This window comes from Oncorhynchus masou, chromosome 9 (assembly GCF_036934945.1).
Source record: "Oncorhynchus masou masou isolate Uvic2021 chromosome 9, UVic_Omas_1.1, whole genome shotgun sequence".
Classification (NCBI taxonomy): domain Eukaryota; kingdom Metazoa; phylum Chordata; class Actinopteri; order Salmoniformes; family Salmonidae; genus Oncorhynchus; species Oncorhynchus masou.
In genome coordinates, this window is record NC_088220.1 from 722,327 (window position 1) to 746,800 (window position 24,474).

General features: G+C 51.5%; 1 protein-coding gene across 1 annotated transcript in view; it reads left to right on the plus strand.

Annotated features, from left to right (window-relative positions):
- LOC135545385 (transcriptional regulator ATRX-like) overlaps positions 1 to 24,474 on the plus strand; it is a 101,905-nt gene that overhangs the window by 44,265 nt on the left and 33,166 nt on the right. The window contains 4 exon segments of the mRNA XM_064972992.1: positions 4,247 to 4,341; positions 7,474 to 7,610; positions 19,728 to 19,875; positions 22,369 to 22,469. Of these exon segments, the coding sequence (XP_064829064.1) occupies positions 4,247 to 4,341; positions 7,474 to 7,610; positions 19,728 to 19,875; positions 22,369 to 22,469 (481 nt within the window).

Here is a 24,474-nt window from a genome sequence, read left to right on the forward strand (position 1 = left end):
CCACTAAACCCCAGGAGAACACACTAACACGCTACACTAAACCCCAGGGAACACACTAACACGAACACACACTAACACGTTACACTAAACCCCAGGGGAACACACTAACACTAACTAACACGCTACACTAAACCCAGGGAACACACTAACACGCTACACAAACCCCAGGGAACACACTAACAACAAACCCCAGGGGAACACACTAACACGCTAAAAACCCCAGGAGAACACACTAACAAACCCCAGGGGAACACACTAACACGCGCTAAACCCCAGGAGAACACACTACACTAAACCCCAGGGGAACACACTAACACGCTAAACCCCAGGAGAACACACTAACAAACACTAAACCCCAGGGAACACACTAACACGCTACACTAAACCCCAGGAGAACACACTAACACGCTAAACTACACACACTAAACCCCAGGGGAACACACTAACACGCACGCTAAGGGGAACACACTAACACGCTACACAAACCCCAGGGGAACACACCCCAGGGAACACACTAACACGCTACACTAAACCCCAGGGGAACACACTAACACGCGCCACTAAACCCCAGGGAACACACTAACACGCGCTTACGTTACACTAAACACACAAACCCCAGGGGAACACACTAACACGCTACACTAAACCCCAGGGGAACACACTAACGCGCTAACTAAACCCCAGGGGAACACACTAACACTACGCCACTAAACCCCAGGGGAACACACTAACACGCGCTACACTAAACCCCAGGGGAACACACTAACACGCTACACTAAACCCCAGGAGAACACACTAACACGCGCTACTCTAAACCCCAGGAGAACACACTAACACGCGCTACGCTAAACCCCAGGGAACACACTAACACTAAACCCCAGGAGAACACACTAACACGAACAAACCCCACACACTAACACGCTACACTAAACCCCAGGAGAACACACTAACACGCTACACTAAACCCCAGGGGAACACACTAACACGCTACACTAAACCCCAGGAGGAACACACTAACACGCTACACACTAAACCCCAGGAGAACACACTAACACGCGGGGAACACACTTACACTAAACCCCAGGGGAACACACTAACACGCGCTACACGCTACACTAAACCCCAGGGAACACACTAACACGCTACACTAAACCCCAGGAGAACACACTAACAACACACTAACACGCCACACTAAACCCCAGGAGAACACACTAACACGCGCTACACTAAACCCCAGGGAACACACTAACACGCTTACACTAAACCCCAGGAGAACACACTAACACGCTACACTAAACCCCAGGAGAACACACTAACACTAAAAACCCCAGGGAACACACTAACACGCTACACTAAACCCCAGGGGAACACACTAACACGGAGAACACACTACACTAAACCCCAGGGGAACACACTAACACGCTACGCTAAACCCCAGGAGAACACACTAACACGGACACTAAAACCCAGGGGAACACACTAACACGCGCTAAACCCCAGGGGAACACACTAACACGCGCTACACTAAACCCCAGGGGAACACACTAAACCCCAAACCCCAGGGGAACACACTAACACGCTAACACTAAACCCCAGGGAACACACTAACACGCTACACTACACACTAACACACGCTACACTAAACCCCAGGGAACACACTAACAAACCCCAGGGAACACCACGCTACACTAAACCCCAGGGGAACACACTAACACGCTACACTAAACCCCAGGGGAACACACTAACACACGCTAACACACTAACACGCGCCACTAAACCCCAGGGAACACACTAACACGCGACACTAAACCCCAGGGGAACACACTAACACGCTACCTAAACCCCAGGGGAACACACTAACACGCGCTACACTAAACCCCAGGGAACACACTAACACGCTACACTAAACCCCAGGAGAACACACTAACACGCTACACTAAACCCCAGGGAACACACTAACACGCTACACTAAACCCCAGGGAACACACTAACACGCTACACTAAACCCCAGGGGAACACACTAACACGCTACACTAAACCCCAGGGGAACACACTAACACGCTACACTAAACCCCAGGGGAACACACTAACACGCTACACTAAACCCCAGGGGAACACACTAACACGCTACACTAAACCCCAGGGGAACACACACTAACAAACCCCAGGAGAACACACTAACACTAAAAACCCCAGGGAACACACTAACAGCTACACACGTTAAACCCCAGGGAACACACTAACACGCGCTACACTAAACCCCAGGGAACACACTAACACGCCTAAACCCCAGGGGAACACACTAAACCCCAGGAGAACACACTAACACGCGCTACACTAAACCCCAGGAGAACACACTAACACGGGGAACACACTAACACGCTACACTAAACCCCAGGAGAACTACAAACCCCAGGGAACACACTAAACCCACTAAACCCCAGGGAACATACACTAAACCCCAGGAGAACACACTAACACGCTACACTAAACCCCAGTTACACTAAACCCCAGGAGAACACACTAACACGCTACACTAAACCCCAGGGGAACACACTAACACGCTACACTAAAAACCCAGGGGAACACACTAACACGCGCTACACTAAACCCCAGGGGAACACACTAACACGCTACACTAAACCCCAGGGGAACACACTAACACGCGCTACACTAAACCCCAGGGAACACACTAACACGCTACACTAAACCCCAGGGGAACACACTAACAAACCCCAGGGGAACACACTAACACGCTACTACACGCTACACTAAACCCCAGGAGAACACACTAACACGCTACACAAACCCCAGGAGAACACACTAACACGCGCTACACTAAACCCCAGGAGACACACTAACACGAACACACTAACACGCTACACTAAACCCCCCCAGGAGAACACACTAACACGCTACACTAAACCCCAGGAGAACACACTAACACGCGGGAACACACTACACTAAACCCCAGGGGAACACACTAACACGCTACACTAAACCCCAGGAGAACACACTAACACGCTACACTAAACCCCAGGGGAACACACTAACACGCTACACAAACCCCAGGAGAACACACTAACACTAACTAAACCCCAGGAGAACACACTAACACGAAACACACTAACACGCTACACTAAACCCCAGGGGAACACACTAACACGCGCTACACTAAACCCCAGGAGAACACACTAACACGGGCTACGCTACCCCACACACTAACACGCTACACTAAACCCCAGGAGAACACACTAACACACGCTACACTAAACCCCAGGGGAACACACTAACACGCTACACTAAACCCCAGGGAACACACTAACACGCTACACTAAACCCCAGGAGAACACACTAACACGCTACACTAAACCCCAGGGGAACACACTAACACGCTACACTAAACCCCAGGGAACACACTAACACGCTACACTAAACCCCAGGGAACACACTAACACGCTACACACGCTAAAAACCCCAGGGAACACACTAACACGCTAACTAAACCCCAGGGAACACACTAACACGCGCTACACTAAACCCCAGGGGAACACACTAACACGCTACACTAAACCCCAGGGGAGAACACACTACCCACGCTACACTAAACCCCAGGGGAACACACTAACACGCGCTACACTAAACCCCAGGGAACACACTAACACGCTACACTAAACCCCACACTAACACGGGGAACACACTAACACGCTACACTAAACCCCAGGAGAACACACTAACACGCTACACTAAACCCCAGGGGAACACACTAACACGCTACACTAAACCCCAGGGGAACACACTAACACGCTACACTAAACCCCAGGGGAACACACTAACACACGCTACACTAAACCCCAGGGGAACACACTAACACGCTACACTAAACCCCAGGGGAACACACTAACACGCGCTACACTAAACCCCAGGGGAACACACTAACACGCTACACTAAACCCCAGGAGAACACACTAACACGCTACACTAAACCCCAGGGGAACACACTAACACGCTACACTAAACCCCAGGAGAACACACTAACACGCTACACTAAACACACACTAAACCCCAGGGGAACACACTAACACGCGCTACACTAAAAACCCCAGGGGAACACACTAACACGCGCTACACTAAACCCCAGGGGAACACACTAACACGCGCTACACTAAACCCCTAGGGGAACATACTGGGGGGGTGTTTGCTGACTGTGTCTTGGGGGGGGCTTACTGTGTGTCTTGTGTTTTAGGGGTACTTTGACGAGGACAGCATGGAGGAGTTCATCGCCTCGGAGACCGAGGAATCTTCTTTAAGCATGACCTCTGAGGACGAGAAACAGAAAAAGTAATTTTCAGGGACACAAACTCGTCACTTTTCGGCGATATTTGCCATTGTGTTGATCCATGAAGAATAACGGTGCATCACCCATTGAGCTATAAGAGGCCCGGAGTATCACCCATTGAGCTATAAGAGGCCCGGAGTATCACCCATTGAGCTATAAGAGGCCCGGAGTATCACCCATTGAGCTATAAGAGGCCCGGAGTATCACCCATTGAGCTATAAGAGGCCCGGAGTGTCACCCATTGAGCTATAAGAGGCCCGGAGTGTCACCCATTGAGCTATAAGAGGCCCGGAGTGTCACCCATTGAGCTATAAGAGGCCCGGAGTGTCACCCATTGAGCTATAAGAGGCCCGGTATCACCCATTGCGCTATAAGTGTCACCCATTGCGCTATAAGAGGCCCCATTGGCTAGTGTCACCCATTGCGCTATAAGAGGCCCGGAGTGTCACCCATTGCGCTATAAGAGGCCCGGAGTGTCACCCATTGAGCTATAAGAGGCCCGGAGTGTCACCCATTGAGCTATAAGAGGCCCGGAGTGTCACCCATTGAGCTATAAGAGGCCCGAGTATCACCCATTGAGCTATAAGAGGCCCGGAGGTCACCCATTGAGCTATAAGAGGCCCGGAGTGTCACCCATTGCGCTATAAGAGGCCCGGAGTATCACCCATTGCGCTATAAGAGGCCCGGAGTGTCACCCATTGAGCTATAAGAGGGAGTATCCCCATTGCGCTATAAGAGGCCCTGATCACCCATTGCGCTATAAGAGGCCCGGAGTATCACCCATTGCGCTATAAGAGGCCCGGAGTATCACCCATTGAGCTATAAGAGGCCCGGAGTATCACCCATTGAGCTATAAGAGGCCCGGAGTATCACCCATTGCGCTATAAGAGGCCCGGAGTATCACCCATTGCGCTATAAGAGGCCCGGAGTATAATTGCGCTATAAGAGGCCCGGAGTATCACCCATTGAGCTATAAGAGGCCCGCACCCATTGAGCTATAAGAGGCCCGGAGTATCACCCATTGCGCTATAAGAGGCCCGGAGTATCACCCATTGCGCTATAAGAGGCCCGGAGTATCACCCATTGCGCTATAAGAGGCCCGGAGTATCACCCATTGAGCTATAAGAGGCCCGGAGTGTCACCCATTGAGCTATAAGAGGCCCGGAGTATCACCCATTGAGCTATAAGAGGCCCGGAGTATCACCCATTGCTATAAGAGGCCCGGAGTGTCACCCATTGAGCTATAAGAGGCCCGTAGTGTCACCCATTGAGCTATAAGAGGCCCGGAGTATCACCCATTGCGCTATAAGAGGCCCGGAGTGTCACCCATTGAGCTATAAGAGGCCCGGAGTGTCACCCATTGAGCTATAAGAGGCCCGGAGTATCACCCATTGAGCTATAAGAGGCCCGGAGTATCACCCATTGAGCTATAAGAGGCCCGGAGTATCACCCATTGAGCTATAAGAGGCCCGGAGTATCACCCATTGCGCTATAAGAGGCCCGGAGTATCACCCATTGCGCTATAACAGAGGCCCGGAGTATCACCCATTGCGCTATAACAGAGGCCCTGAGTATCACCCATTGCGCTATAACAGAGGCCCGGAGTATCACCCATTGAGCTATAAGAGGCCCGGAGTATCACCCATTGAGCTATAAGAGGCCCGGAGTATCACCCATTGAGCTATAAGAGGCCCGGAGTATCACCCATTGAGCTATAAGAGGCCCGGAGTATCACCCATTGAGCTATAAGAGGCCCGGAGTATCACCCATTGAGCTATAACAGAGGCCCTGAGGGTGAATAGGCAACAAAATATTGAAGTGCCTTTAAACAGGGTATGGTAGTAGGTGCCAGGCGCACCGGTTTGTGTCAAGAACTGCAACGATACTGGGTTTTTCACACTCAACAGTTTCCCGTGTGTATCAAGAATGATCCACCACCCGAGGACATTGACACAACTTTGGGAAGCATTGGAGTCAACGCTTTCGACACCTTGTAGAGTCCGTGCCCCGACAAATTGAGGCTGTTATGAGGGGCAAAAGGGAGCGCAACTCAATATTAGGAAGGTGTTCTTAATGTTTTGTCCACTGTGTATATTCCTTACCACATTCGTCCTGCCCAATCACAGGTAGGCATTTGGATATGAGCAAATTATCTGTTTTCTGCAGTAGCATTTTGTATTATACTGTAAAGTGTGAAGGTAAATCGAAGTGTGTTGAGTAGAGGTGTGAAGATCAGAGCTTTGTGCAGCGCACGGGCAGAACCAATAGGAAACGGGGACAGGCATCCTGAGGGGGCGGGGCCAACTCCGTGGTATCACCATATTACTCTGTATCGTGATACTTGGTCTGGCATCACTTTGTTGGTCAAATGTTGGTATTGTGACAACCCTACTCGGGGAAAATAGGTACATTTTCTAGCAAGTTTACAGGTTGTTTCTTGTCCGACATTTATCACCTTTTTTAGGTCCCTCACCAGTTAGCATCTCTGATTTAACGTTACAGTATCGATCGTACTGTACTGTACAACCTGACTGTCTTATCATACTGTACTGTACAACCTGACTGTCTTATCATACTGTAATATACAACCTGACTGTCTTATCGTACTGTAATATACAACCTGACTGTCTTATCGTACTGTACTGTACAACCTGACTGTCTTATCGTACTGTAATATACAACCTGACTGTCTTAACGTACTGCACTGTACAACCTGACTGTCTTATCGTACTGTACTGTACAACCTGACTGTCTTATCGTACTGCAATATACAACCTGACTGTCTTATCGTACTGTACTGTACAACCTGACTGTCTTATCGTACTGCAATATACAACCTGACTGTCTTATCGTACTGTACTGTACAACCTGACTGTCTTATCGTACTGCAATGTACAACCTGACTGTCTTATCGTACTGCAATGTACAACCTGACTGTCTTATCGTACTGCAATGTACAACCTGACTGTCTTATCGTACTGTACTGTACAACCTGACTGTCTTATCGTACTGCAATATACAACCTGACTGTCTTATCGTACTGTAATATACAACCTGACTGTCTTATCGTACTACAATGTACAACCTGACTGTCTTATCGTACTGTAATGTTGCTCTGCTCTGTCCCCCTGTAGGAAGAAGAAGAGGGGGAAGACCAGGAAGAAGGACAGTGACTCAGACAGTGACGCTCTCGAGGTGATAAAGGAGTGGAACACCAGCTCCCGAGGGGGAGACCCTTCCAGCCGCAACCGGGCGGAGCCACAGGAGGAAGGTATAGAAATACAATTATATAGAGCCTGTAGATTGTTACCTGACTAGAAATGTACAGTTATGGTGTTGTGTGTGTGTTTTATTTTTTTAAAGGTAAATACATATTAAAAAAAACATTTGTCATTGTGATAAGTGTTCATCTCCCTGAGTCAATACATGCTAGAAACACATTTGGTAGCGACTGCAGCTGGGAGTCTCCTTGGTTAATTCGCATAAGAGCGTTGCACACCTGGATTGTACAATTTTGTATTCGCCCATATAATCTATTCGAAATTCTTCAAGCTCATTCAAATTGGTTGTTGATCATTGCTAGGCAACCATTTCAAGTTCTTGCCATAGATTTTCAACGAGATGTAAGTCAAAACTGCCAGTCGGGACCATTCACTGTCTTGGTAAGCAACTCCAGTGTAGAATTGGCCTGTCCTGCTGAAAGGTGAATTCATCTCCCAGTGTCTGGTGGAAAGCAGACTGAAGCAGGTTTTCCTCTAGGAATTTGCCTGTGCTTAGCTCCATTCAGTTTCCTTTTTATCTGAAAAAAAAATCCCCAGTGTTGTCCACTTACAAGCATACCCATAACATGATGCAGCCACCGCCATGCTTGAAAACATGGAGAGTGGTACTCAGGGATGTTGGATTTACCCCAAACATAAGCCTTTGCACCTTAGCCGAAAAAACACTTTTCTGTGTTTTGTTACCAGATTCATGTTATGGAATATGTTTTTATTCCCTGTATGTCTTTTCACTCTGTCATTGAGGTCATTCTTGTGGAGTCACTACAATGTTGTTGATCCATCCTCAGTTTTCTCCCATCACATCCATTGAACTCTGGTAGATGTTTTAAAAATGACCAATGGCCTCATGGTGACATCGCAGAGCTGTTTCCTTCCTCTCCTGCAGCTCAGTTCAGGAGGACTGTTGTCTCTTTGATTTGCCTGGTTGGTTTAATATACTGAACGAATATATAAACGCATTAAGGTTTGTACTGAGTTACAGTTCATAGAAGGAAATCAGTCAATTGAAATAAATTCATTACACCCTAATCAATGATTACACATGACTGGGTGCTGGTGGGCACCGGGAGGGCATAGACCTTGTCCTTGTGAGCCAGTCCCAACCAATCCGAATGAGTTCTTCTCCACAAAAGTCCTTTATTACAGACAGAAACAGCCCAGATGCCACCTGTGTAATGATCATGCTGTTTAATCAGCTTCTTGATATTCCACACCTTCTCAGGTGGATGGATTATATTAAGGTATCTATACTTCTACTCAAGTATGACAATTGGTTACCGGAGAATGTCTGGCATCTTTTATTTCAGCTCATGAAACATGGGATGTTGGTCAGTGTACATAATCCGCGGCATCATTATGAAACTTAAAGATATTAAATGTCTGATTTGTTGTTACCCATCTACCAATCAGCTTGAAATTCAATACTTGACTGGTGGACCTTACAGATGTGTGTATGGGAGGACAGAGGAAGGGGAAATCATTAAAAACATGTCAAATCATCATAGTCCATTTAACTTGTGATTTGTTTATGTTCCCCCTGAACCAAGGCCTGCCTTAACAAGGGGCTGATGTTCCTCCTGAACCAAGGCCTGCCTTAACAAGGGGCTGATGTTCCTCCTGAACCAAGGCCTGCCTTAACAAGGGGCTGATGTTCCCTGAACCAAGGCCTGCCTTAACAAGGGGCTGATGTTCCTCCTGAACCAAGGCCTGCCTTAACAAGGGGCTGATGTTCCTCCTGAGCCAAGGCCTGCCTTAACAAGGGGCTGATGTTCCTCCTGAACCAAGGCCTGCCTTAACAAGGGGCTGATGTTCCTCCTGAACCAAGGCCTGCCTTAACAAGGGGCTGATGTTCCTCCTGAACCAAGGCCTGCCTTAACAAGGGGCTGAGTTCCTCCTGAACCAAGGCCTGCCTTAACAAGGGGCTGATGTTCCTCCTGAACCAAGGCCTGCCTTAACAAGGGGCTGATGTTCCTCCTGAACCAAGGCCTGCCTTAACAAGGGGCTGATGTTCCTCCTGAACCAAGGCCTCCTGATGTTCCTCCTGAACCAAGGCCTGCCTTAACAAGGGGCTGATGTTCCTGAACCCTGAACCAAGGGGCCCTCCTGAACCAAGGCCTTAACAAGGGGCTGATGTTCCTCCTGAACCAAGGCCTGCCTTAACAAGGGGCTGATGTTCCTCCTGAACCAAGGCCTGCCTTAACAAGGGGCTGAACCAAGGCCTTCCTCCTGAACCAAGGCCTGCCTTAACAAGGGGCTGATGTTCCTCCTGAACCAAGGCCTGCCTTAACAAGGGGCTGATGTTCCTCCTGATGTTCCTCCTGAACCAAGGCCTGCCTTAACAAGGGGCTGATGTTCCTCCTGAACCAAGGCCTGCCTTAACAAGGGGCTGATGTTCCTCCTGAACCAAGGCCTGCCTTAACAAGGGGCTGATGTTCCTCCTGAACCAAGGCCTGCCTTAACAAGGGGCTGATGTTCCTCCTGAACCAAGGCCTGCCTTAACAAGGGGCTGATGTTCCTCCTGAACCAAGGCCTGCCTTAACAAGGGGCTGATGTTCCTCCTGAACCAAGGCCTGCCTTAACAAGGGGCTGATGTTCCTCCTGAACCAAGGCCTGCCTTAACAAGGGGCTGATGTTCCTCCTGAACCAAGGCCTGCCTTAACAAGGGCTGATGTTCCTCCTGAACCAAGGCCTGCCTTAACAAGGGGCTGATGTTCCTCCTGAACCAAGGCCTGCCTTAACAAGGGGCTGATGTTCCTCCTGAACCAAGGCCTGCCTTGAACAAGGGGCTGATGTTCCTCCTTGAACCTGATGTTCCTCCCTGAACCAAGGCCTCCTGGGGCTGATGTTCCTCCTGAGCCAAGGCCTGCCTTAACAAGGGGCTGATGTTCCTCCTGAACCAAGGCCTGCCTTAACAAGGGGCTGATGTTCCTCCTCCAAGGCCTGCCTTAACAAGGGGCTGATGTTCCTCCTGAACCAAGGCCTGCCTTAACAAGGGGCTGATGTTCCTCCTGAACCAAGGCCTGCCTTAACAAGGGGCTGATGTTCCTCCTGAACCAAGGCCTGCCTTAACAAGGGGCTGATGTTCCTCCTGAACCAAGGCCTGCCTTAACAAGGGGCTGATGTTCCTCCTGAGCCAAGGCCTGATGTTCCTCCTGACCAAGGCCTGCCTTAACAAGGGCTGATGTTCCTCCTGAACCAAGGCCTGCCTTAACATGTTCCTGGGGCTGATGTTCCTCCTCCTGAACCAAGGCCTGCCTTAACAAGGGGCTGATGTTCCTCCTGAACCAAGGCCTGCCTTAACAAGGGGCTGATGTTCCTCCTGAACCAAGGCCTGCCTTAACAAGGGGCTGATGTTCCTCCTGAACCAAGGCCTGCCTTAACAAGGGGCTGATGTTCCTCCTGAGCCAAGGCCTGCCTTAACCTGATGTTCCTCCTGAACCAAGGCCTGCCTTAACAAGGGGCTGATGTTCCTCCTGAACCAAGGCCTGCCTTAACAAGGGGCTGATGTTCCTCCTGAACCAAGGCCTGCCTTAACAAGGGGCTGATGTTCCTCCTGAACCAAGGCCCAAGGCCTGCCTTAACAAGGGGCTGATGTTCCTCCTGAACCAAGGCCTGCCTTAACAAGGGGCTGATGTTCCTCCTGAACCAAGGCCTGCCTTAACAAGGGGCTGATGTTCCTCCTGAACCAAGGCCTGCCTTAACAAGGGGCTGATGTTCCTCCTGAACCAAGGCCTGCCTTAACAAGGGGCTGATGTTCCTCCTGAACCAAGGCCTGCCTTAACAAGGGGCTGATGTTCCTCCTGAACCAAGGCCTGCCTTAACAAGGGGCTGATGTTCCTCCTGAACCAAGGCCTGCCTTAACAAGGGGCTGATGTTCCTCCTGAACCAAGGCCTGCCTTAACAAGGGGCTGATGTTCCTCCTGAACCAAGGCCTGCCTTAACAAGGGCTGATGTTCCTCCTGAACCAAGGCCTGCCTTAACAAGGGGCTGATGTTCCTCCTGAACCAAGGCCTGCCTTAACAAGGGGCTGATGTTCCTCCTGAACCAAGGCCTGCCTTAACAAGGGGCTGATGTTCTCCTGAACCATGTTCTCCTGAGGCCTGCCTTAACAAGGGGCTGATGTTCCTCCTGAACCAAGGCCTGCCTTAACAAGGGGCTGATGTTCCTCCTGAACCAAGGCCTGCCTTAACAAGGGGCTGATGTTCCTCCTGAACCAAGGCCTGCCTTAACAAGGGGCTGATGTTCCTCCTGAACCAAGGCCTGCCTTGTGATGTTCCTCCTGAACCAAGGCCTGCCTTAACAAGGGGCTGATGTTCCTCCTGAACCAAGGCCTGCCTTAACAAGGGGCTGATGTTCCTCCTGAACCAAGGCCTGCCTTAACAAGGGGCTGATGTTCCTCCTGAACCAAGGCCTGCCTTAACAAGGGGCTGATGTTCCTCCTGAACCAAGGCCTGCCTTAACAAGGGCTGATGTTCCTCCTGAACCAAGGCCTGCCTTAACAAGGGGCTCCTCCTGAACCAAGGCCTGCCTTAACAAGGGGCTGATGTTCCTCCTGAACCAAGGCCTGCCTTAACAAGGGGCTGATGTTCCTCCTGAACCAAGGCCTGCCTTAACAAGGGGCTGATGTTCCTCCTGAACCAAGGCCTGCCTTAACAAGGGGCTGATGTTCCTCCTGAACCAAGGCCTGCCTTAACAAGGGGCTGATGTTCCTCCTGAACCAAGGCCTGCCTTAACAAGGGGCTGATGTTCCTCCTGAACCAAGGCCTGCCTTAACAAGGGCTGATGTTCCTCCTGAACCAAGGCCTGCCTTAACAAGGGGCTGATGTTCCTCCTGAACCAAGGCCTGCCTTAACAAGGGGCTGATGTTCCTCCTGAACCAAGGCCTGCCTTAACAAGGGGCTGATGTTCCTCCTGAACCAAGGCCTGCCTTAACAAGGGGCTGATGTTCCTCCTGAACCAAGGCCTGCCTTAACAAGGGGCTGATGTTCCTCCTGAACCAAGGCCTGCCTTAACAAGGGCTGATGTTCCTCCTGAACCAAGGCCTGCCTTAACAAGGGCTGATTTCCTCCTGAACCAAGGCCTGCCTTTAACAAGGGGCTGATGTTCCTCCTGAACCAAGGCCTGCCTTAACAAGGGGCTGATGTTCCTCCTGAACCAAGGCCTGCCTTAACAAGGGGCTGATGTTCCTCCTGAACCAAGGCCTGCCTTAACAAGGGGCTGATGTTCCTCCTGAACCAAGGCCTGCCTTAACAAGGGGCTGATGTTCCTCCTGAACCAAGGCCTGCCTTAACAAGGGGCTGATGTTCCTCCTGAACCAAGGCCTGCCTTAACAAGGGGCTGATGTTCCTCCTGAACCAAGGCCTGCCTTAACAAGGGGCTGATGTTCCTCCTGAACCAAGGCCTGCCTTAACAAGGGGCTGATGTTCCTCCTGAACCAAGGCCCGCCTTAACAAGGGGCCGATGTTCCTCCTGAACCAAGGCCCGCCTTAACAAGGGGCCGATGTTCCCCCTGAACCAAGGCCTGCCTTAACAAGGGGCCGATGTTCCCCCTGAACCAAGGCCTGCCTTAACAAGGGGCCGATGTTCCTCCTGAACCAAGGCCTGCCTTAACAAGGGGCTGATGTTCCTCCTGAACCAAGGCCTGCCTTAACAAGGGGCTGATGTTCCTCCTGAACCAAGGCCTGCCTTAACAAGGGGCTGATGTTCCTCCTGAACCAAGGCCTGCCTTAACAAGGGGCTGATGTTCCTCCTGAACCAAGGCCTGCCTTAACAAGGGGCTGATGTTCCTCCTGAACCAAGGCCTGCCTTAACAAGGGCTGATGTTCCTCCTGAACCAAGGCCTGCCTTAACAAGGGCTGATGTTCCTCCTGAACCAAGGCCTGCCTTAACAAGGGGCTGATGTTCCTCCTGAACCAAGGCCTGCCTTAACAAGGGGCTGATGTTCCTCCTGAACCAAGGCCTGCCTTAACAAGGGGCTGATGTTCCCTCCTCCTGAACCAAGGCCTGCCTTAACAAGGGGCTGATGTTCCTCCTGAACCAAGGCCTGCCTTAACAAGGGGCTGATGTTCCTCCTGAACCAAGGCCTGCCTTAACAAGGGCTGATGTTCCTCCTGAACCAAGGCCTGCCTTAACAAGGGGCTGATGTTCCTCCTGAACCAAGGCCTGCCTTAACAAGGGGCTGATGTTCCTCCTGAACCAAGGCCTGCCTTAACAAGGGGCTGATGTTCCTCCTGAACCAAGGCCTGCCTTAACAAGGGGCTGATGTTCCTCCTGAACCAAGGCCTGCCTTAACAAGGGGCTGATGTTCCTCCTGAACCAAGGCCTGCCTTAACAAGGGGCTGATGTTCCTCCTGAACCAAGGCCTGCCTTAACAAGGGGCTGATGTTCCTCCTGAACCAAGGCCTGCCTTAACAAGGGGCTGATGTTCCTCCTGAACCAAGGCCTGCCTTAACAAGGGGCTGATGTTCCTCCTGAACCAAGGCCTGCCTTAACAAGGGGCTGATGTTCCTCCTGAACCAAGGCCTGCCTTAACAAGGGGCTGATGTTCCTCCTGAACCAAGGCCTGCCTTAACAAGGGCTGATGTTCCTCCTGAACCAAGGCCTGCCTTAACAAGGGGCTGATGTTCCTCCTGAACCAAGGCCTGCCTTAACAAGGGGCTGATGTTCCTCCTGAACCAAGGCCTGCCTTAACAAGGGGCTGATGTTCCTCCTGAACCAAGGCCTGCCTTAACAAGGGGCTGATGTTCCTCCTGAACCAAGGCCTGCCTTAACAAGGGGCTGATGTTCCTCCTGAACCAAGGCCTGCCTTAACAAGGGGCTGATGTTCCTCCTGAACCAAGGCCTGCCTTAACAAGGGGCTGTTCCTCCTGATGTTTAACAAGGGGCTGATGTTCCTCCTGAACCAAGGCCTGCCTTAACAAGGGGCTGATGTTCCTCCTGAACCAAGGCCTGCCTTAACAAGGGGCTGATGTTCCTCCTGAGCCAAGGCCTGCCTTAACAAGGGGCTGATGTTCCTCCCGAACCAAGGCCTGCCTTAACAAGGGGCTGATGTTCCTCCCTAACCAAGGCCTGCCTTAACAAGGGGCTGATGTTCCTCCTGAACCAAGGCCTGCCTTAACAAGGGGCTGATGTTCCTCCTGAACCAAGGCCTGCCTTAACAAGGGGCTGATGTTCCTCCTGAACCAAGGCCTGCCTTAACAAGGGGCTGATGTTCCTCCTGAACCAAGGCCTGCCTTAACAAGGGGCTGATGTTCCTCCTGAACCAAGGCCTGCCTTAACAAGGGGCTGATGTTCCTCCTGAACCAAGGCCTGCCTTAACATGTTCCTCCTGAACCAAGGGGGGGCTGATGTTCCTCCTGAACCAAGGCCTGCCTTAACAAGGGGCTGATGTTCCTCCTGAACCAAGGCCTGCCTTAACAAGGGCTGATGTTCCTCCTGAACCAAGGCCTGCCTTAACAAGGGGCTGATGTTCCTCCTGAACCAAGGCCTGCCTTAACAAGGGGCTGATGTTCCTCCTGAACCAAGGCCTGCCTTAACAAGGGGCTGATGTTCCTCCTGAACCAAGGCCTGCCTTAACAAGGGGCTGATGTTCCTCCTGAACCAAGGCCTGCCTTAACAAGGGGCTGATGTTCCTCCTGAACCAAGGCCTGCCTTAACAAGGGCTGATGTTCCTCCTGAACCAAGGCCTGCCTTAACAAGGGGCTGATGTTCCTCCTGAACCAAGGCCTGCCTTAACAAGGGCTGATGTTCCTCCTGAGCCAAGGCCTGCCTTAACAAGGGGCTGATGTTCCTCCTGAACCAAGGCCTGCCTTAACAAGGGGCTGATGTTCCTCCTGAACCAAGGCCTGCCTTAACAAGGGGCTGATGTTCCTCCTGAACCAAGGCCTGCCTTAACAAGGGGCTGATGTTCCTCCTGAACCAAGGCCTGCCTTAACAAGGGGCTGATGTTCCTCCTGAACCAAGGCCTGCCTTAACAAGGGGCTGATGTTCCTCCTGAACCAAGGCCTGCCTTAACAAGGGGCTGATGTTCCTCCTGAACCAAGGCCTGCCTTAACAAGGGGCTGATGTTCCTCCTGAACCAAGGCCTGCCTTAACAAGGGGCTGATGTTCCTCCTGAGCCAAGGCCTGCCTTAACAAGGGGCTGATGTTCCTCCTGAACCAAGGCCTGCCTTAACAAGGGGCTGATGTTCCTCCTGAACCAAGGCCTGCCTTAACAAGGGGCTGATGTTCCTCCTCCTGAACCAAGGCCTGCCTTAACAAGGGGCTGATGTTCCTCCTGAACCAAGGCCTCACCAAGGGGCTGGATGTTCTTCCTGAACCAAGGCCTTAACAAGGGGCTGATGTTCCTCCTGAACCAAGGCCTGCCTTAACAAGGGGCTGATGTTCCTCCTGAACCAAGGCCTGCCTTAACAAGGGGCTGATGTTCCTCCTCCAAGGCCTGCCTAACAAGGGGCTGATGTTCCTCCTAACCAAGGCCTGCCTTAACAAGGGGCTGATGTTCCTCCTGAACCAAGGCCTGCCTTAACAAGGGGCTGATGTTCCTCCTGAACCAAGGCCTGCCTTAACAAGGGGCTGATGTTCCTCCTGAATCCGGCTGATGTTCTCCTGCCAAGGCCCGCCTTAACAAGGGGCTGATGTTCCTCCTGAACCAAGGCCTGCCTTAACAAGGGGCTGATGTTCCTCCTGAACCAAGGCCTGCCTTAACAAGGGGCTGATGTTCCTCCTGAACCAAGGCCTGCCTTAACAAGGGGCTGATGTTCCTCCTGAACCAAGGCCTGCCTGAACAAGGGGCTGATGTTCCTCCTGAACCAAGGCCTGCCTTAACAAGGGGCTTGTTCCTCCTGAACCAAGGCCTGCCTTAACAAGGGGCTGATGTTCCTCCTGAACCAAGGCCTGCCTTAACAAGGGGCTGATGTTCCTCCTGAACCAAGGCCTGCCTTAACAAGGGGCTGATGTTCCTCCAAGGCCTGAACCAAGGTGGTTCCTCCTGCCAAGGCCTTAACAAGGGGCTGATGTTCCTCCTGAACCAAGGCCTGCCTTAACAAGGGGCTGATGTTCCTCCTGAACCAAGGCCTGCCTTAACAAGGGGCTGATGTTCCTCCTGAACCAAGGCCTGCCTTAACAAGGGGCTGATGTTCCTCCTGAACCAAGGCCTGCCTTAACAAGGGGCTGATGTTCCTCCTGAACCAAGGCCTGCCTTAACAAGGGGCTGATGTTCCTCCTGAACCAAGGCCTGCCTTAACAAGGGGCTGATGTTCCTCCTGAACCAAGGCCTGCCTTAACAAGGGGCTGATGTTCCTCCTGAACCAAGGCCTGCCTTAACAAGGGGCTGATGTTCCTCCTGAACCAAGGCCTGGGGCCCTTAACAAGGGGCTGATGTTCCTCCTGAACCAAGGCCTGCCTTAACAAGGGGCTGATGTTCCTCCTGAACCAAGGCCTGCCTTAACAAGGGGCTGGGGCTGATGTTCCTCCTGAACCAAGGCCTGCCTTAACAAGGGGCTGATGTTCCTCCTGAACCAAGGCCTGCCTTAACAAGGGGCTGATGTTCCTCCTGAACCAAGGCCTGCCTTAACAAGGGGCTGATGTTCCTCCTGAACCAAGGCCTGCCTGGGGCCTGTTCCTCCTGAACCAAGGCCTGCCTTAACAAGGGGCTGATGTTCCTCCTGAACCAAGGCCTGCCTTAACAAGGGGGGGCTGATGTTCCTCCTGAACCAAGGCCTGCCTTAACAAGGGGCTGATGTTCCTCCTGAACCAAGGCCTGCCTGGGGCTGATGTTCCTCCTGAACCAAGGCCTGCCTTAACAAGGGGCTGATGTTCCTCCTGAACCAAGGCCTGCCTTAACAAGGGGCTGATGTTCCTCCTGAACCAAGGCCTGCCTTAACAAGGGGCTGATGTTCCTCCTGAACCAAGGCCTGCCTTAACAAGGGGCTGATGTTCCTCCTGAACCAAGGCCTGCCTTAACAAGGGGCTGATGTTCCTCCTGAACCAAGGCCTGCCTTAACAAGGGGCTGATGTTCCTCCTCCAAGGAACAAGGGGCATGTTCCTCCTGAACCAAGGCCTGCCTTAACAAGGGGCTGATGTTCCTCCTGAACCAAGGCCTGCCTTAACAAGGGGCTGATGTTCCTCCTGAACCAAGGCCTGCCTTAACAAGGGGCTGATGTTCCTCCTGAACCAAGGCCTGCCTTAACAAGGGGCTGATGTTCTGATGTTCCTCCTGAACCAAGGCCTGCCTTAACAAGGGGCTGATGTTCCTCCTGAACCAAGGCCTGCCTTAACAAGGGGCTGATGTTCCTCCTGAACCAAGGCCTGCCTTAACAAGGGGCTGATGTTCCTCCTGAACCAAGGCCTGCTTTAAATTAGTGTGGTGGAGGTGGGAATTATTGATATCGATCAATCATGAAAAACCTTCTGGCATTGACAATTTAGGAGTGGCTATAGAGTCAGCTACCATCCTCAGTAGCTTTCCATCTATCTGCCATACCTTTAGTCTGAGCCTAGAGCAGTCTTTGTCCTGGAGGGAAGCCAAGGTCATTCTGCTACCCGACCTGGCTTGCTGCCAGCTCGTAGCAAACTGTTGGACATTTTTTTGGACCAAGTATAATTTCTCTAAACAATTTAAGACTTTCAGCGTTCTTATAGAGACTCGACATGTCCTGCACTGGCACAAATGATTTATTTATTTTATTTTTTATTTATTTCACCTTTATTTAACCAGGTAGGCTAGTTGAGAACAAGTTCTCATTTGCAACTGCGACCTGGCCAAGATAAAGCATAGCAGTGTGAACAGACAACACAGAGTTACACATGGAGTAAACAATTAACAAGTCAATAACACAGTAGAACAAAAATGGGAGTCTATATACATTGTGTGCAAAAGGCATGAGGAGGTAGGCGAATAATTACAATATTGCAGATTAACACTGGAGTGATAAATGATCAGATGGTCATGTACAGGTAGAGATATTGGTGTGCAAAAGAGCAGAAAAGTAAATAAATAAAAACAGTATGGAGATGAGGTAGGTGAAAATGGGTGGGCTATTTACCAATAGACTATGTACAGCTGCAGCGATCGGTTAGCTGCTCAGATAGCAGATGTTTAAAGTTGGTGAGGGAGATAAAAGTCTCCAACTTCAGGGATTTTTGCAATTCGTTCCAGTCACAGGCAGCAGAGTACTGGAACGAAAGGCGGCCAAATGAGGTCTTGGCTTTAGGGATGATCAGTGAGACACTGATTATTGGTTAAAAGGAATTTATAATAAGATGATTGTGGGAGTGGTACTGTTAGATTTCAGTGAAGCCTTTGATATTATTGACCATAACCTGTTGTTGAGGAAACATATGTGTTATGGCTTTTCAACCTCAGCTCTGAATCCACAATATGGCAATCTATCTAATAGAACTGTGGGTTTTCTTTAATGGAAGCTTCTCTATTCTCTATTGTCAAACGTTAAGTGTGGTGTACCACAGGGCAGCTCTCTAGGCCCTCTACTCTTTTCTATTTTTACCAATGACCTGCCACTGGCATTAAACAAAGCATGTGTCCATGTTTGCTGATGATTCAACCATATACACATCAGCAACCACAGCTAATGAAGTCACTGAAACCCTTAACAAAGAGTTTAGGTCTGTTTCGGAATGGGTGGCCAGTAATTAAACTACAGCTGGCCCAGAACAGAGCTGCACGCTCTTCATTGGAACTAGAAAGTTAATATAAATACTACGCATGTCAGTGTCTTGAGTTGAGGAAAGACTGACTGTGTCACTACTTGTTAAAATAAACATACTTGGAAATTCCAAATTGTTTGCGTAATCAACTGACACTTATCCCACCAGCATTGCCACCAGGGGTCTTTTCCAGAAAAAAATTCCAGAAACATACAGTATTATACAGAGCTGAACTCCCTTCCATCTTAGCCCAAGTGAAGCAACACAACTCCTCTCCCCCATGTGACCTGCTTGTTGTGTTCTACATGTTAATGATTTAAAATGTATGTAAATTAAGTATTTTGTCCAATTCTTTCGTTATGTCGGACCCCAGTAAGACTAGCTGTCAAGAATGGGTATCCTAATAAAAAAAATATTAATTCTTACCCTCTGCCCTCCCCAGTGCGTCCGGCCTCCAGCCCTGGCACCAGGAGTCCTGACTGGCACAAGGAGTTTGTTACGGAGGCTGACTCTGAGATCCTGGAGCATTCTGGGAAAATGGTGCTGCTGTTTGAGATCCTCTGCATGGCCGAGGAGGTGGAGGACAAAATGTAAGTAACTATAATATACATTTGAGGTACATATCCCAACCAGAAGCTATGGTTTACAGGCAGCGTCCTCACCGAGCTAAAGGCTAGGAAGAACCGGAAACCAATTCAGACAAAGATGGAATTTTGCATAAAGCTTCATTATTACATTTCTTTGTATTATTTTCACTGCATCAGGGACGAACACAGATGTTTCGGCTTTACAGCCTTCAGTGTAGAATCTTACAATTTTATTTAAATTCAAAACGATGTGTCGAACATCCTTTGATCACCAGCTTCATAAATACGTTTATCGACGACGTCATCCCCGCGGTGACCGTACGTACATATCCCAACCAGAAGCTATGGTTTACAGGCAACGTCCTCACCGAGCTAAAGGCTAGAGCTGCAACTTTCAAGGTGCAAGACACTAATCCGGACGTTTGTAAGAAATCCCCCTATGCCCCAAGACGAACCATCGAATGGGCAAAGCGTCAATACAGGACTAAGATCGAATCCTACGACACCGGCTCTGACGCTCAGCGACGTGGCAGGAAACTATTACTGACTACAAGGGAAACCTGCCGTGAGCTGCACAGTGACGCAAGCCTACCAGATGGGCTAAATGCCCTTCTTTGTTCGCTTTGAGGAAAGCAATACAAAAGCATGCATGAGAGCACCAGCTGTTCCGGACGACTGTGTGATCACGCTCTCTGTAGCCGATGTGAGCAAGACCTTTAAACAGGTCAACATTGGTGCCAGACGGATTACCAGGACGTTACTTTTATGCTCGCTTCGAGGCAAGCAACACCGAAGCATATATGAGAGCACCAGCTGTTCCGGACGACTGCGTGATCACACTCTCCGTAGCTTTTAAACATATCAACTTTCACAGGTCGCGGGATAGCACGGATTAGCAGAACGTGTACTCCGAGCATGCGCTGACCCACTGCCATGTGTCTTCACTGACATTTTCAACCTCTCCCTGTCTGAGTCTGTTATACCAACATGTTTCAAGCAAACCACCATAGTCCCAGTGCCCAAGAACAACACCAAGGTAACCTGCCTAAATGACTTCCGAACCGTAGCTCTCACGTCTGTAGCCATAAAGTTATTTGAAAGACTGGTCATGGCTCACATCAACACCATTATCCCAGAAACCCTAGACCCACTCCAATTTGCATACCACCCCAACAGGTCCACAGATGATGCAATCTCTATTGCACTCCACACTGCCCTTTCCCACCTGGACAAAAGGGAACACCTATGTCAGAATGTTATTCATTGAATACAGCTCAGTGTTCAACACTATAGTGACCTCAAAGCTCATCAATAAGCTAAGGACCCTGGGACTCAACACCTCCTTCTGCAACTGGATCCTGGACGTCCTTATGGGCCGCCCCCAGGTGGTAAGGGTAGGAACAACACATCTGCCACGTTGATCCTCAACACAGGGGCCCCTCAGGGGTGCGTGCTTAGACCCCTCCTCTACTCCCTGTTCACTCACGACTGGGTGGCTAGGCATGACTCCAACACCATCATTAAGTTTGTTGACAACATCGAGGGTCAGAGACCTGGCAGTGTGGTGCCAGGACAACAACCTCTCCCTCAATATGATCAAGACAAAGGAGCTGATCGTGGACTATAGGAAATGGAGGGACAAACGGGCCCCCATTCACATCGACGGGGCTGTAGTGGAGCAGATTGAGAGTTTCAAGTTTCTTGGTGTCCACATCACCAACGAACTATCATGGTCCAGACAGTTATGAAGAGGGCACGACAAAACCTATTCCCCCTCAGGAGACTGGAGATTTGGCATGGGTCCCCGCATCTTCAAAAAGCTCTACAGCTGCAGCTCTACCATCGAGAGCGTCCTGACCGGTTGCATCACCGCGGTCGGCCTCCAACTGCAAGGCACTACGGAGGGTAGTGCGTACGGCCCAGTACATCACTGGGGCCAAACTTCTTACATCCAGGAAGTCAATACCAGGCGGTGTCAGAGGAAGGCCATAAAAATTGTCAAAGACTCCAGCCAGTCATAGACTTCTCTCTGCTACTTCACGGAAAATGGTACTGGAGCGCCAAGTCTAGGTCCAAGAGGCTTCTAAACAGCTTCTACCCCCCAAGACATAAGACTGCTGAACAATTAATAAAATTGCCACCTGGACTATACATTGAATGTGACAAGTAAGATTTGTTTTGCTTCTAATCTGCCAATCAGGAATGGGGTTTTTAGTCACAAAGAAATACTGAATGACACAAAGGACAACTCTCAAGTCATCCGCTCCAGGTGTCCGCTCACCTAAATACATCATATCAGTTCATCACCACAAAGGAGGAGGTTGGGGACAAAGTGTAAGGAGACAAGCTCTGAAAACACTTTGAGACAAGAAGTGCAGAATTGATCAATGCTAAGTGCTTAAATGGCACATTTTTCATGTTTTCAAATGTCTTGTTAACTTGACAGACAGTCCAGTGATGATGTGATGTTGACAGTGTCTTCTGTCCCCTCATCAGTCTGGTGTTCAGTCAGTCTCTGATCTCTCTGGACCTGATTGAAGACTTTCTGGAGCTGTCTGGCCGAGCCAAAGAGGAGGAGAAACCCTCTCCCTACAAAGGTACTGTACTGCCCTACACCCTAACCCCTCCCCCCTAGAAGAGAGGGACAACCCTCTCATTACAGAGGTAGTCCCTGGACACACTGTCCACAAACAACCCCGAGCCTAGTGTTTCCCGACCTTGTCCGATATGTGCACCACCGGCTCACTGGACCATGACACGCTGACCGCACCGCTGACCACACCGCACCGCTGACCACACCGCTGACCACACCACACCGCTGACCACACCACACCGCTCCACACCGCTGACCACACCACACCGCTCACCACACCACACCGCTCACCACACCACACCGCTCACCACACGACACCGCTCACCACACCACACCGCTCACCACACCACACCGCTCACCACACCACACCGCTGACCACACCACACCGCTGACCACACCACACCGCTGACCACACCGCTGACCACACCGCTCGTGTCACGTGTGTTGTAAAATTCCATCCTCACCCACACTGCTCTCCCACATCAATGACTGTCTGCGTAGCCAGTCGCTAAAATAAGACTTGGTTATGATTGACGCGCTGCAATTCCCGTCTCTCCCATCTCCTCGTTGGTTTTTAGGAGCATATACCCACGTGGGTGATTGAAAGCTGAACTGAGGTCCACACTCCAGTCCAGTTGGTGGTGGTAAAGCACCTTCAAGTTGGTTGCCAACCGCCATATAAAGTTCAGAGAAGAAGCAGCCTGATGGAGGAGAGATGACGAGAGAGATGTCTCGGGGGGGACGGTGTCTCGGGGGGGACGGTGTCTCGTGGGGGACGGTGTCTCGTGGGGGACGGTGTCTCGTGGGGGACGGTGTCTAGTGGGGACGGTGTCTCGTGGGGGACGACGGTGTCTCGGGGGACGGTGTCTCGTGGGGGGACGGTGTCTCGTGGGGGACGGTGTCTCGTGGGGGACGGTGTCTCGTGGGGGACGGTGTCTCGGGGGACGGGGGGGTGTCTCGGGGGGGACGGTGTCTCGGGGGGGACGGTGTCTCGGGGGGGACGGTGTCTCGTGGGGGGACGGTGTCTCGTGGGGGACGGTGTCTCGTGGGGACGGTGTCTCGTGGGGGACGGTGTCTCGTGGGGACGGTGTCTCGTGGGGACGGTGTCTCGTGGGGGACGGTGTCTCGTGGGGGACGGTGTCTAGGGGGGAGCGGTGTCTCGTGGGGGACGGTGTCTCGGGGGGGACGGTGTCTCGGGGGGGGGCGGTGTCTCGTGGGGGACGGTGTCTCGGGGGACGGTGTCTCGTGGGGGGGACGGTGTCTCGTGGGGGGTGTCTCGGGGGTCTCGGGGGGACGGTGTCTCGTGGGGGACGGTGTCTCGGGGGGGACGGTGTCTCGGGGGGGACGGTGTCTCGGGGGGACGGTGTCTCGTGGGGGACGGTGTCTCGGGGGGACGGTGTCTCGGGGGGACGGTGTCTCGGGGGGACGGTGTCTCGTGGGGGACGGTGTCTCGGGGGGACGGTGTCTCGTGGGGGACGGTGTCTCGTGGGAGACGGTGTCTCGTGGGAGACGGTGTCTCGTGGGGGACGTTGTCTCGTGGGGGACGTTGTCTCGTGGGGGACGTTGTCTCGTGGGGGACGGTGTCTCGTGGGGGACGGTGTCTCGTGGGGGACGGGCGGTGTCTCGGGGGGGACGGGCGGTGTCTCGGGGGGGACGGGCGGTGTCTCGGGGGGACGGTGTCTCGTGGGGACGGTGTCTCGTGGGGGACGGTGTCTCGTGGGGACGGTGTCTCGTGGGGGACGGTGTCTCGGGGGGACGGTGTCTCGGGGGGACGGTGTCTCGTGGGGGACGGTGTCTCGGGGGGGGACGGTGTCTCGTGGGGGACGGTGTCTCGGGGGACGGTGTCTCATGTTAGACCGCTACACCACTCAGGATCCCAAAACATGAGAATAAAGTGACTGATGAACAGTAGCAGATCCCAATGTTTTGGATTTAAATTCCTCTCACCACAAATTGGACTTAAATGTTTTGTACCTCAATACCAGGCTTATATCACTAAACTAACTACT